This window comes from Accipiter gentilis, chromosome 14, assembly GCF_929443795.1.
Source record: "Accipiter gentilis chromosome 14, bAccGen1.1, whole genome shotgun sequence".
NCBI lineage: Eukaryota > Metazoa > Chordata > Aves > Accipitriformes > Accipitridae > Astur > Astur gentilis.
The window spans coordinates 15,366,887-15,378,904 of NC_064893.1; the positions used below are offsets into that span (position 1 = coordinate 15,366,887).

The 12,018-nt window shown below is 43.4% G+C and overlaps 2 protein-coding genes across 5 annotated transcripts in view; one reads left to right on the plus strand and one right to left on the minus strand.

Annotated features, from left to right (window-relative positions):
• The window catches only part of BBS9 (Bardet-Biedl syndrome 9), a 314,570-nt gene extending 305,864 nt beyond the window's left edge, over nucleotides 1-8,706 (minus strand). Inside the window, exons 1-6 of one of the 2 annotated variants that reach the window (XM_049817185.1) lie at nucleotides 8,490-8,706; nucleotides 8,080-8,235; nucleotides 7,766-7,803; nucleotides 7,280-7,400; nucleotides 2,013-2,163; nucleotides 1,372-1,436 (exon numbers count right to left, since the gene is read on the minus strand). In XM_049817185.1, coding sequence (XP_049673142.1) covers nucleotides 1,372-1,436; nucleotides 2,013-2,163; nucleotides 7,280-7,391 — 328 coding nt within the window. In that variant the 5' untranslated portion in view covers nucleotides 7,392-7,400; nucleotides 7,766-7,803; nucleotides 8,080-8,235; nucleotides 8,490-8,706. Of the gene's footprint in view, nucleotides 1-1,371; nucleotides 1,437-2,012; nucleotides 2,164-7,279; nucleotides 7,401-7,765; nucleotides 7,804-8,079; nucleotides 8,340-8,489 lie in introns of those variants that run through there. The other variant, XM_049817186.1, reaches the window with a different exon arrangement.
• Nucleotides 8,707-9,062: 356 nt separating this feature from the next.
• NT5C3A (5'-nucleotidase, cytosolic IIIA) overlaps nucleotides 9,063-12,018 on the plus strand; it is a 28,717-nt gene continuing 25,761 nt past the window's right edge. Inside the window, exon 1 of one of the 3 annotated variants that reach the window (XM_049817192.1) lies at nucleotides 9,063-9,400. In XM_049817192.1, coding sequence (XP_049673149.1) covers nucleotides 9,263-9,400 — 138 coding nt within the window. In that variant the 5' untranslated portion in view covers nucleotides 9,063-9,262. The remainder of the gene's footprint in view (nucleotides 9,401-12,018) is intronic. The other 2 variants (XM_049817195.1, XM_049817194.1) reach the window with 2 other exon arrangements.

Below are 12,018 nucleotides of genomic sequence, written 5' to 3' on the forward strand. Positions count from 1 at the left end.
AGTCAGCCCTGAAGGATGCTTTCATTTGTTGAGGAGAAGCAACATAGTTATTTTATTACGAATAACAGATATGGCAAAATTTATAAAGCAAGTTAAGATCCCACTTCATGAAAGTGTAATTTGCCATGGAAGCATAAAGAAATACTAATCATTATTTCTCAAAGGAGCTTGTTCAAAAGTACCTGTTCAGATGACAGAAATTACCATTACAACATGAATGCTTACAAATTAGTACAGAAAGTCTGTTAAAGAATTGTAAAACTTTATTTTTGTAATTACTTAAATGCTTAAGCCATGTAGACCAAACAGCAAGCTATAACTAGAAAGGAATTCTAGACTGATGTATTGTTGTACGCCATTAACACAAATTTTAAAATAATTTTTTTTAATAGAAATTGTACTGATAGACTACAATCCTAAGACATAGCACTAGTACAGAGAAGGGAAAGTATGAAAACTGCAGTACATCTCAAAGTATCACCCCTCAACAAAGACCAGTTCTACATGTGTCTCCAGATAAGATAACTAGAAGACAAAGAGAATCTGGAAAGCGAGCATGTATTTGTTACCTATCTGCCTAGGCTGTGAATAGGAAGCAAGCTGCTCCTACAAGAAAACCATGCTCTTATAATGAAAGGAGCCACAGCTGTCCCTGCACAGAGAAAATGAACAATGTATAGTTGTCTATTGAATTTTGAAGATGGGTGTACAATCAATAGATCTCTTAAATCTGTGCTTTGCTTTAAGCATATATTAGAATTCATGCACAGAATACGTATTTTGTGACTTGCCTCTTTACATATACAGAGAACACAGCATTTGGAATTTCCAGACAAAGGCAGTTGAAGAAAGAGGATTTAAGAAGAAACATAGTAGTTTCACCTTTTTACCTGTATTAACCTCCTATCTTCTCTTGGGCTACGTTACCAATGTTCTGGCTTTCTAAGAAACTACCTGGATTTTTGAGTTCAGAAATAATTGTAATTGTTTCATTTTTAAAAAGCCAAGTAAGTTGTCATTAAACAACCATTTGTTCATTAGCACCCTGAATGGTACCATCCACTCCTAAAACTGCAATGAGAACGAGTTGTTCATAAGCACTACCAATCACAGACCATCACACACATCACAGCATCTCAAGCCCTGAGCAGATCAGCAAATCTCTGTTAACCATCAGGAAAAATCTAGACCTAATTACTAATATTTCCTTTTCATACATGAGTTTGAGTTAGAGAACATGACTACAGCTCTTCAGGGATGATGAGCAAACACTGTATATACCAAGTTTAGCATTACCAAGTTTAGTACTAACCTAATCCAAACTTTAAAATACACTTAAAATCACTGGAAAGCTTGTATCTGTAAACTAACCTGAAACAGCATATACACAGAGTTTTCGGCAATGCAACACAGCCAGATGAAGTCCTTCAGTACCACTGTAAAGAAGGTTAAAAAAAAGCATTGTTTTCAGATAAATTCCAAGTACAATGCATACAGGATAAAATTCAAGTAACATGTTGAAATTACTTTCAGGTGTGGAGCCTTTGATCTCAGAGCACACATCTTTCCCATGGTTAGTACATGGTTAATGAATTCTTTAAGAGCGTATATTTAATTGGCTGTAAGAGAATCTACTTAGGAGAACTTAATTTTAGATATTAGTTCTTAAAGGATTCATTTTAATTTTGAAATTAACTTCTAATACTGCAGCATGAACTTTATTTTAAAAATGAGAGAAAAACCTGTACTAACTTTCAATACAAGGTTTTTCCTGTTCTACATACTTTAAATAAATTGTACAAGTATCTGGAAGATTTTCCTCCACATACACATTAAGTAAAAACTCTCTCATATCAAGATGTTTCAAGAAGCAGATCAAATACATACTACAGCATTCATAGATGTGCTTAATAGTTGTCCATCTGGAAATTGAAAACCCACCCCCCAAAACAAAGAAAGAAAATCACATATAAGCCTTAAATAAACAGCAACACAGACTGTTGTTGACTTACGAAACAAATTTTCCCACTTCCACCTGCAATATTGGTTCTCGTAACTGCACTTCCAAGAGCAAGTCTTCAGGTTGTACTCCATCTCCAGGTTTCACAGGATGTGGATTGAAGATTCGGAGATATCCCATATAACTGCCCACAATAATTTTATCTAAAAAAAAAATAAAAATAAAAAAAAATTATCACCCACTAAAGGAGACTACAGAATACTACAGCTCATATGGAATTAAATTTGCTGCAGAAGTGCTTCAAAGAATACCCTAAAAAGACAGAATATTTACATCATTCAATTAATGTTGATTATGCTGTGTCTTCTAGGTTAAGAGTAGCAATTAGCTTTTTTGTAAATCCATGAAAACCTGTCAGTAAAGGGTTCAATATGGCAATTATCAAGGTGGTGGCACTGACCATTGTTACTATTCCATCATTTTAGACTATGTTCACACTTCTTAAAAAGTCCCATTCCAGTTTTGACGAGTAGTTCAAACTTTCAGCTTCTACATCTTGAATTTGTGCATACACATATCACACCAACAGAAGTGTGAAATTTTAACACTGGGACTGATGACATTTATCCAAATGCAAGCTGAAGCCAGGTAATTGCTACATTAGGTCAACAAAGCTAGGCCTTGAGGTCACCTACTCTTGAGACAGATCCATTACCTCAAAGGGGAATGCAATAGTTACATCAGACTTATTTTGGAATCATTATTTTAAGCAAGTAGCTATTTGGTTGTTAGTGAATAACAAAAAATTATTAATGAAAAAATCCCAACAAGGTGCCTCCCATGATAACTACCAACAACTAGAGTTGGTTGCCAGTACTTATTTCCTCTAGATGTAGGTCCTCGTATCAATGCAGATCAAAATCAAAACCAATAAAACTTGTCCACAAGTCAGGACAACGTACAAGTATTCCTAAACAAAGTCCACCAGGCTCTAAAGGCTTGACATAGTTCCACAGGACCCCACATCAAAAGCTCAGAACAGCTGCTTGCTTCCTCTCTTCTTCAGTCACAAAAAAATTTCCACACCCAAGTCCATCATTCAGAGAATACTGACTGCCTTCCCCACTCTCATCTCATCCTCAGTTGAGTAACAAGTATTCCATCAGCAGTAAACTAAATCCATTTTAGTTATTAATTCCGTAAAAATACTTAAGTGAGGACATTTTGACCTGTGGTTAGGCAATTGCAACTAGCTGATTCACTTTTGGTCCTGAACTGTGGAAGAAAAGAGCCTAGTCTAAAAACAAAGAGAAAATATAATGTTGAGAAAGTAAATAAAACAGCAGACTACCACTCCCACGGCACTGTTTAAGTCATGCTTTTATATCAGTTACATTTTTTTCCACTAGGAAAAGACTATTCAGAACTCTGGCAGAGTTTTGGGGTTTTTGATCACAGGTCAGTCTACACAACACCAAGTCTGCAGGCAACAGATGGGCTACACTTGTCCCAAAGCGGGGAAAGGATCTTTGCACAGGAGTTAGCAGGGCTCACTGAAAGAGCTTTAAAGTAGATGTGAAGGGGGAAAGAGATAAAACTAGGCTCGCTAGAGATAAGCCTGGGGACACATCCCCAGTGTTTGAGGGGACAGTGTGCTAGCAAGGTCCTTTGGTCTGCTGTCTCAGTGGAGGTAGGAGATAGAGATCCATGTGGTGGCAAAGACGCAAGGGTTAAAACATGTTAGAAACCATGGAAGCATCTGAGAACAGTCACATAGGAACTAGGACTTCTCCCCAAAAAATGGTGGCCAATGCCATGCCATGCATGCAACATGGGCACCAAACAGGAGGACCTGGAAGCTATTGTGCAGCAGGAAAACTGTAATACAGCTGCCATCACGGAAACACGGTGAGATGACTCACACAACTGGAGTGCTGCAATGGATGGCTATAAACTCTTCCGAAGGGATAGGCAAGGATGGAGAGGCGGTGGGATAGCCCTGTATTTTAGGGAGTGTTTTGATTATCTAGAGCTTGATGATGGTGATGAAAGGGTCGAGTGTTTATGGGCAAGAATCAGGGGAAAGGCCAACAAGGCAGATATCAGGGTGGAAGTCTGTCATAGACCACCCAACCCGGACGAAGAGATAGATGAGATATTCTATAAGTAGCTGGGAGAAGTCTCACGATTGCTAGCCCTTGTTCTCATGGAGGGCTTCAGCTTACCAGATGTCTGCTGGGAGTGTGTGGAAGGTAACTTCCTCACACAGCTGGTGAGGGAGCCAACCAGGCAAGGCGCACCACTGGACCTGTTGTTTGTGAACAGGGAAGGACTTACAGGTGATGTGATGGTTGGAGGCTGTCTTGGGCATAGCAATCATGAAATTATAGTGTTTTCAATTCTTGGAGAAGAGCAGAGTTAGCAGAACTGCTACCCTGTACTTCTAAAGGGCAGAATTTGGCCTGTTTAGGGGCCTGGTTGACAGAGTCCCTCAGGAGGCAGTCCTGAAAGGCAAAGGAGTCCAAGAAGGCTGGACATTCTTCAAGAAGGAAATCTTAAAGGTACAGGTGCAGGCGGTCCCCATGTGCCAAAAGACAAGCCAGCGGGGAAGATGACCAGCCTGGCTGAACACAGAGCTTTGGCTGGGACTCAGGAAAAAAGAAAAGAGAGTTTATGACCTTTGGAAGAAGGGGCAGGAAACTCAGGAGGACTACAAGGATGTCATGAGGTTATGCAGGGAGAAATTTAGAAGGGCCAAAGCCCAACCAGAACTTAATCTGGCTACTGCCATAAAAGACAATGAAAAACATTTCCATAAATACATTAGCAACAAAAGGAGGGCTAAGGAGAATCTCCGTCCTTTATTGGATGTGGGAGGAAACACAGTGACAAAGGATCCAGAAAAGGCTAAGGTACTTAATGCCATCTTTGCCTCAGTCTTTAATAGTTAAAGACCAGTTGTTCTCAGGGTACCCAGCTCCCTGAGCTGGAAGACAGAAACAGGGAGCAGAATGAAGCCCCCATAATCTGAGGGGAAATCATTAGCAACCTGCTACACCACTTAGACGCACACAAGTCTATGGGGCCAGATAGGATCCACCCAAGGGTACTGAGGGAGCTGGCAGAAGTGCTCACCAAGCAACTTACCATCATTTATCAGCAGTCCTGGCTAACTGGGGAGGTCCCAATTGACTGGAGGTTAGCAGATGTGACACCCATCTACAAGAAGGGCCAGAAGGAAGATCTGGGCAACTACAGGCCTGTCAGTCTGACCTTGGTTATAGAAGGTTATGGAGCAGATCATATTGCATGCCATCACATGGCACGTACACAACACCCAGGTGATCAGGCTCAGTCAGCATGGCTTTATGAAAGGCAGGTCCTGCTTGACTAACCTGATCTCCTTCTATGACAAGGTAACCTGCTTAGTAGATGAGGGAAAGGCTGTGCATGTTGTTTATCTGGACTTTAGTAAAGCCTTTGACACCATTTCCCACAGCATTCTCCTGGAGAAACTGGCTGCTCATGGCTTGGATGGGCACACTCTTTGTTCAGTTAAAAACTGGCTGCACAGCCAGGCCCAAAGAGCAGTGGTGAATGCAGTTAAATCCAGCTGGCAGCAAGTCACAAGTGGTGTTCCTCAGGGCTCAGTATTGGGGCCAGTTCTGTTTAATATCTTTATCAGTCATCTGGACAAGGGGATCGAGTGCACCCTCAGTAAGTTTGCAGACAACACCAAGTTGGGCGAGAGTGTTGATCTGCTTGAGGGAAGGAAGGCTCTACAGAGGGAGCTGGACAGGCTGGATCAATGGGCTGAGGCCAACTGTATGAGGTTCAACAAGGCTGAGTGCTAGGTCCCACACTTGGGTCACAACAACCCCATGCAACACCACAGGCTTGGGGAAGAATGGCTGGAAAGCTGCCCAGTGGAAAAGGACCTGAGGGTGTTGGTCAACAGCCAGCTGAATATGAGCCAGCAATGCACCCATGTGGCCAAGAAGGCCAATAGCATCCTGGCTTGTATCAGAAACAGTGTGGCCAGCAGGACTAGGGCAGCGATCATCCCCCTGTACTCAGCCCTGGTGAGGCTGCACCTCAAATACAATGTTCAGTTTTGGGCCCCTCACTACAAAAGAGACACTGAGGTGCTGCAGCACTTCCAAAAAAGGGGCAATGAAGCTAATGAAGGGTCTAGAGCACAAGCCTTACAAGGAGTGGCCAAGGGAACTGGGGTTGTTTAGCCTGAAGAAAAGGAGGCTGAGGGGAGACCTTATCACTCTCTACAGTCACTTGAAAGGAGGTTGTAGTAAGGTGGGTGTCAGTCTTCTCCTAAATAACAAGCAATAGGAGAAGAGGAAATAGCCTCAAGTTGCACTAGGGAAGGTTTAGATTGGATATTAGGAAAAATTTCTTCACTGAAAAAGGTTGTCAAGCATTGGAACAGGCTGCCCAAGGAAGTGGTTGAGTCACCAGTCCTGAAGGTATTTAAAAGTCATGTAGATGTGGCACTTAAGGACATGGTTTAGTAGTGGACTTAGCAGCATTAGGTTTGTAGCTGGACTTGATCTTAAAGGTCTTTTCCAACCCAAGTGATTCCATGATTCTATGAATTTCTACTGAAAAAGTTGTACACCAAACCAGTAACAGCTCAACTTTGTATAAATCCTCCTGAAAAAAGGGACAAACTAAAATAAAAATAATTTTTAAAGTATATGGCAATGGTGAAATCAAACTCAAGTACCTCTACTGAGCAAAAACAGAGCTCTAAGATGAGCATGAGTGTATCAGAGAAAGATCCCAAATATTTATTATTTTTAAAAAACATACACATACAAGAACACTCCCTGACAGCAAAGATCATTCTAAATTATTAATGACTACACAGAAAAGAAGGGTTTATTCAAGCAGAGTCACTTATTTCAATGGACCCTTATTTTCCAGGCAGAAAAGGTTGTCTGTTTTTCTAAATTCTTAGCTCTCACCTTTCTTTTTTTCCTTAAGTTTTTTTAAGCTACTTACGACATGTGTTTGCTCCCGTGACTAACTGAAAATATTGTATTTTAAAGATATCTACCATTGAGGAATAAGGCATTAGAAAAAGTACTATTGAACACAAGGGAGAATTTAGATGTTTAGAAACCTACAAATATACAAAGACAAATAGCACTGAATTTGTCTTAAGCCTGTAGGGACACATAAAATATAGCAGACTAAAATACCTAGCCAGCTAGTCTGGCTAACAAGCTTTCAGCATGCATTTGCCAATTAAACCTGCAGCTGTATAGCTTAAAAGCCAGCAACCATGACATTTGAATTTACCTTGTCCACTGCCACTATTATCAACATCAGCAACACAGAGACAGCCTTGATCAAATTCTTCCTTTTCTCCAAGTATGGTGGACCACCAGTCTCTAGCTTTAAACAACGACATTCTTCTTCACTGAAAAGGAAACAAATCATTGTTAAAGCATATACTAATATATATACAAATGTTTCTACAAACAACTTTTTCTTCATTAGCAACAACTTTCATTAAGTATATTCCATCTCTTAGCTTCACATTGCTCCAGTGTGAGATTAATAAGTGGGGATTCTTTCAGGTACCTTGGGTTTATGGTTATGTAGTTCATAAAACAACCTTAGGAAACTTCTTGCCATTAGTTTACAAATTAGTTGTGATAGACACTGCTAGTTATATGAAGAACAAGCAAAATAACAGCTTTTAAAAAATTGTTAAAAGTCTTCTGTAACAAGCATTAAGAAATTAAGTTTTCAAAGTCACAGAACTGAGGTTTTCTCTCTTACCAAGGTGTATCAGGAAAAAAGATTCTGATGCAAGTCTTCTGCAAGAGAACTTATTTTTAGAAAAGTAAATGAAGACATAAACAGACATTAAAACCTCCACCAAGTAATCTCCTTGAAGATGCCCTAGTGACACAACTAAAGAACCGAGTCAGAGAGGGCACAAATCAGCTTTTCTGCTCCCTACCTGCTGTTATTTTAGGAAGGGGGGGGAGGGGGAGAGGAGACTAATCCTTTTGTAGGCAGCTTGACAATAACATTAACCTAGTTCAAAACTCACAGGTCCATGCCTATGCTCTGCCACGAGTGGGACAAACCTGAACACAGTAGACCCCACAGAGCCCGCAGGGGAGGTGAGGGGCAGCCAGGCAGCACCAGCTCCGGCGGTTCTTTCCGGGAAGAAGGAAAAATGATGGGCTCACCCCTTGTTTTCCTTCGGAGCAAACGCAGCCTGCAAGCCCGCGCCTTCCCTCCTTAAAGGAAACAGTGGCCAGCAAATAAAAACATTTATTTTTTTCACCTTAGGCGGTTACCGTTGTCATGCCAGCCAAGCAACCCGCTGCAGCCGAGTGGAGGCTGGCGACAGCACAGCCCTCCCCACACCCCCTCACAGAGCCGCTGTGCGGCACCCACAGCACCCGAGCCCTACACCTCAGGAGCCGCGCCCAGACACACACACACACAGACCGGAGTGGGAGAAGAGAGACAGAGACCGACGGGGGGTTACCTGAGTGGAAGACGGCGCGGTGCGGACCGACTTGCTCCGGGGCGGCAGTCCCCGTCCCCGTCCCCTCCCCCCTTCCTCACAGGAGCTCCTCGCTCAGGCTCAGCCGCCCGAAGCGAAGCGAGAGCCACAGACCGGCACCGTTACAGCTCCCTCCCCCTTGCCGCCGCCATCTCCACTGTTCTTCTCACCGCGCCTTAAGTACCAGCCCAGCCCCGCCCCCGCCCCCGCCCCGCCCGGCCCAGTAGGGAGGGCCGCGCTTCGCGCCGGCACTGGGAAATGTAGTTTGGGAAGGGGCGTGACGGACCGTTGGACTCTCCCATTCCTTTCGGGGGGGGGGGAGGGGGAGGGGAAGGGGGCTGGGAAGAGAGGCATTCCTTTGTGTTTCCTGAGGCTGGTGCTTTTCTTTTCCAAAGCCCTCGCAGAAGCCTCTCGCCTTCGAGGACGTCCTTTGCGGCGCCCTGGTCCACCAGCCGTCCCCCTTCCTCCCCCCCCTTTTCCTCACGCGTGGTGCCGCCTGCAGGCCACGCGCACGTGACGTCTCGCGGGGAGCCCGAGCCGCAGCCGAGGCGGCGGGGCGCGTGCGGCGGGGTCGGGCGGCGCGCGGCGCCGTCGTTGCCGACCTGCCGGGTCTGGCCGTCGGTGCGGACCCGCTCGGGCCGGCGCTGAGGAGAACGCACACGCTCCGCCATCCCCGCCCCTCCTTCGGCGACCAGGGGGCGGTCCCGCTTCCCCGCAGCGGCTCTCGGCGCCTTGGCTTGCCCCGGGGAGCTACCATGGACAGGACCGCCGTGGCGAAGATGGGAGCGGTGGCCAGCGCCAGCGTGTGCGCCCTGGTCGCCGGGGTGGTGCTCGCCCAGTACATCTTCACCATGAAGAAGAAGACGGGTCGGAAGACCAAGATCATCGAGATGGTACGTGGTAAGAGGCCGAGAGCGGGGCGACACCGGCCGCACGCCACTTCTCGTACTTCTCAGGCCGGCGCCTCCCTGGTGGGCCAGCTCCCACCCCGGCCGGCCGGCCGTCTGCGGACGCAGGCGGATATCCCTCTCTGCCTCGGCAGGGCGCGGGCGGTCCGACATAGGCCGCCCTCAAATACCAGCCCTTTGCCCAAAGCACGGGAGTCCCTTCTCCTTCGCATCCGTGCCTTACAGACCCTGCCGTCGGCAGTTTGTCTGCTGGCTGGCACCAGAAGCTGAGATAGGTCTCTCCTCCAGATGTGTGGGGCTGTCCGTGTCCTGTGTCCACCCCTCGAGGCGAGGGGGCGGAGGAGGGACGTTGAGCCGGTTTCTCATCACGAGGACACAGGCTGAAGGCAGGCGCAGCTGTTCCACCACAGCGAGATCCACTGGCACTAAAAGTGTCTGCTCCGGCTTGCCCTGCCTGGCCTACATGTACCTATGCGTAAAGCTGTAGGTCTTGGTGGTAATTTAAAAGCCTGTGAGTAACTTGTTTAAAAGAAAAGGGGGGTGGGGCGCATGAAACTGGGAAGTAATGTCTGTTCACAGTTACTGTAAAAGGAAGACGGAGCTGTCTCTCACTACCCTTGTTATACTTGTTATTTAGGGTATTATTTAAATATCTGCTTATGAGTAACTGGATGGTAAAAGGTCTTAGACAATATGCTGATTACATGGAAATCCTTCAAAATTTGAGTTTATGATTTGGACACCACTGAACTGAAAGCACCAAGTCACTTGATGTTAGCGAATGGATATTTTGTGATCTCTCCTGCAAAACCTTGCTAAAAGCTCAGACTTATTTTTCTTTTAATTCCATGTGGAAACATGTAAATTACACATGCAAATTGTGAGCTAACTACTCCTTGACCATGTGATGCAACACTTGCCAGTAGAATTCATGCTATGCAGTTTATGATAACGTAAGTCCGGACAAGAATTCCACTGTGCGTTTTTACTAATCATAGAGTCATACTTACTGTTGAAAAAATATCTGAATGCCATTTCTAGTCTTCAGTTACATCATTCAACAATTTGGAGGGGAGTGTCTTGCTTTTTAGTTTCTGTGAGCCCACTTACAACAGCTTGTGATGGAGCAGAAAGTTTGGATTGCCATTTCAGAGATGTTTTAGATCTGTTTCTAAAAAAGGGCCCTGGACCCTATAGTAGGATTTTACAAAACCAATTTGAAAACTTACAGTGGCATAACACTGGTTGACTATAAATTACTCTTTTTTTAAAAAAATTCTGGTACTGTAGTACTAGAACTTACTTCAGACTTATGTGGACAACAAAATAACAACATTTAAAAGCCTGATCATGCAAACCCTCAAAAGGGAGATCCTATAGTTTCACCAACTCGTATTCACAATATCCCATTTGAGCTGTAGTTCAGAAAGTGCCTGATAATTGCTGAAGGTGTATTTGTATTAATTTTGTGTACAATGTTTAAATGGTGTTTTGGCTGGGAAGACTTTAAATTTTATCTTTGTTGCAAAGATTTTGCCTTTGGTAGGGAAAAAAAATTGTTATGCCATGTTAAATTGATTTCTGGTAAGTGAACTTCTTAAGTATGTACTTCAGATAACATTTTCAGAGCTATGCTCTTGGACACAGATTGTGATCCTAAATAGATACTTTGAAAAAGTTCTGCTTTTATGATCAGAGCTTTTCTCAACTTTAAATTGCAAGGGAAGAATAAAGCTTGTTCAAAGTATGTCAGCTTTCTCATACAGAAACATTTTACCAATTGGATGCAACACGTTAATACTATCTGCTCACTTAGAGAGCTGGCATTTCAACCAATATTCAAGTTGGCAGCTTCCTCAGCTAATAAACACTTTCAGTTCATCAGCTGCAAATCTTCTTTCTTCCTCAAGGAGTATTTTCAGCAGACACATGTAATCAGGCTGTGAAGTATCTTTGAAATAAGTGAAATAGTTGTGTAAACTTCATACCAAGGAGTTTGGTTTGTCAAGTATGGGCAAAAATGTGTTTAGTTGTTTGTTTTACTTGAATATGCTGCATTCTGGAGAAATTCCTGAAATCCTGAAATAGTTTTATCCACCAGTGTAGATTTGATTCAATGTTTGTTGTTTACAAGACACTGTATCTGGTTTAGTTTATCACGAGAGAGACCTTCCTTCAAGCTTTGGAAAGAAGGTCCTGTTTTCCAGTCTGTAATTTAGTGTAAGTTAGGGTGGTGCTAACAATACTGCTTTATTGAAATGTGTTTTTTCTAATACACAAGTTTACTATACCAGGCTGGTCTTCTGTGTTAGATTAAAATTACAGGATTGTTCTTGTATTTTCAGCAGATTTTTTTGGTTCAAGTTTTCTTTGGGGAGCATCAGACTTCGGTTAACATTAGACTTTGGTTTTATACCCCCATTAGACTCAGAATTACCTTGATTTATAACTTTCATCCAAATCAATAGGGAGCAGACCTATTTATACCTTAGTTGTATGACTTTAATTCTCACCAATGAATTATATTCTTTCATTGTAATTAACTTTCTTTCATTATAATTCTTTATAATGAAATATTCTTTCATTATAATTAACTACAGCAA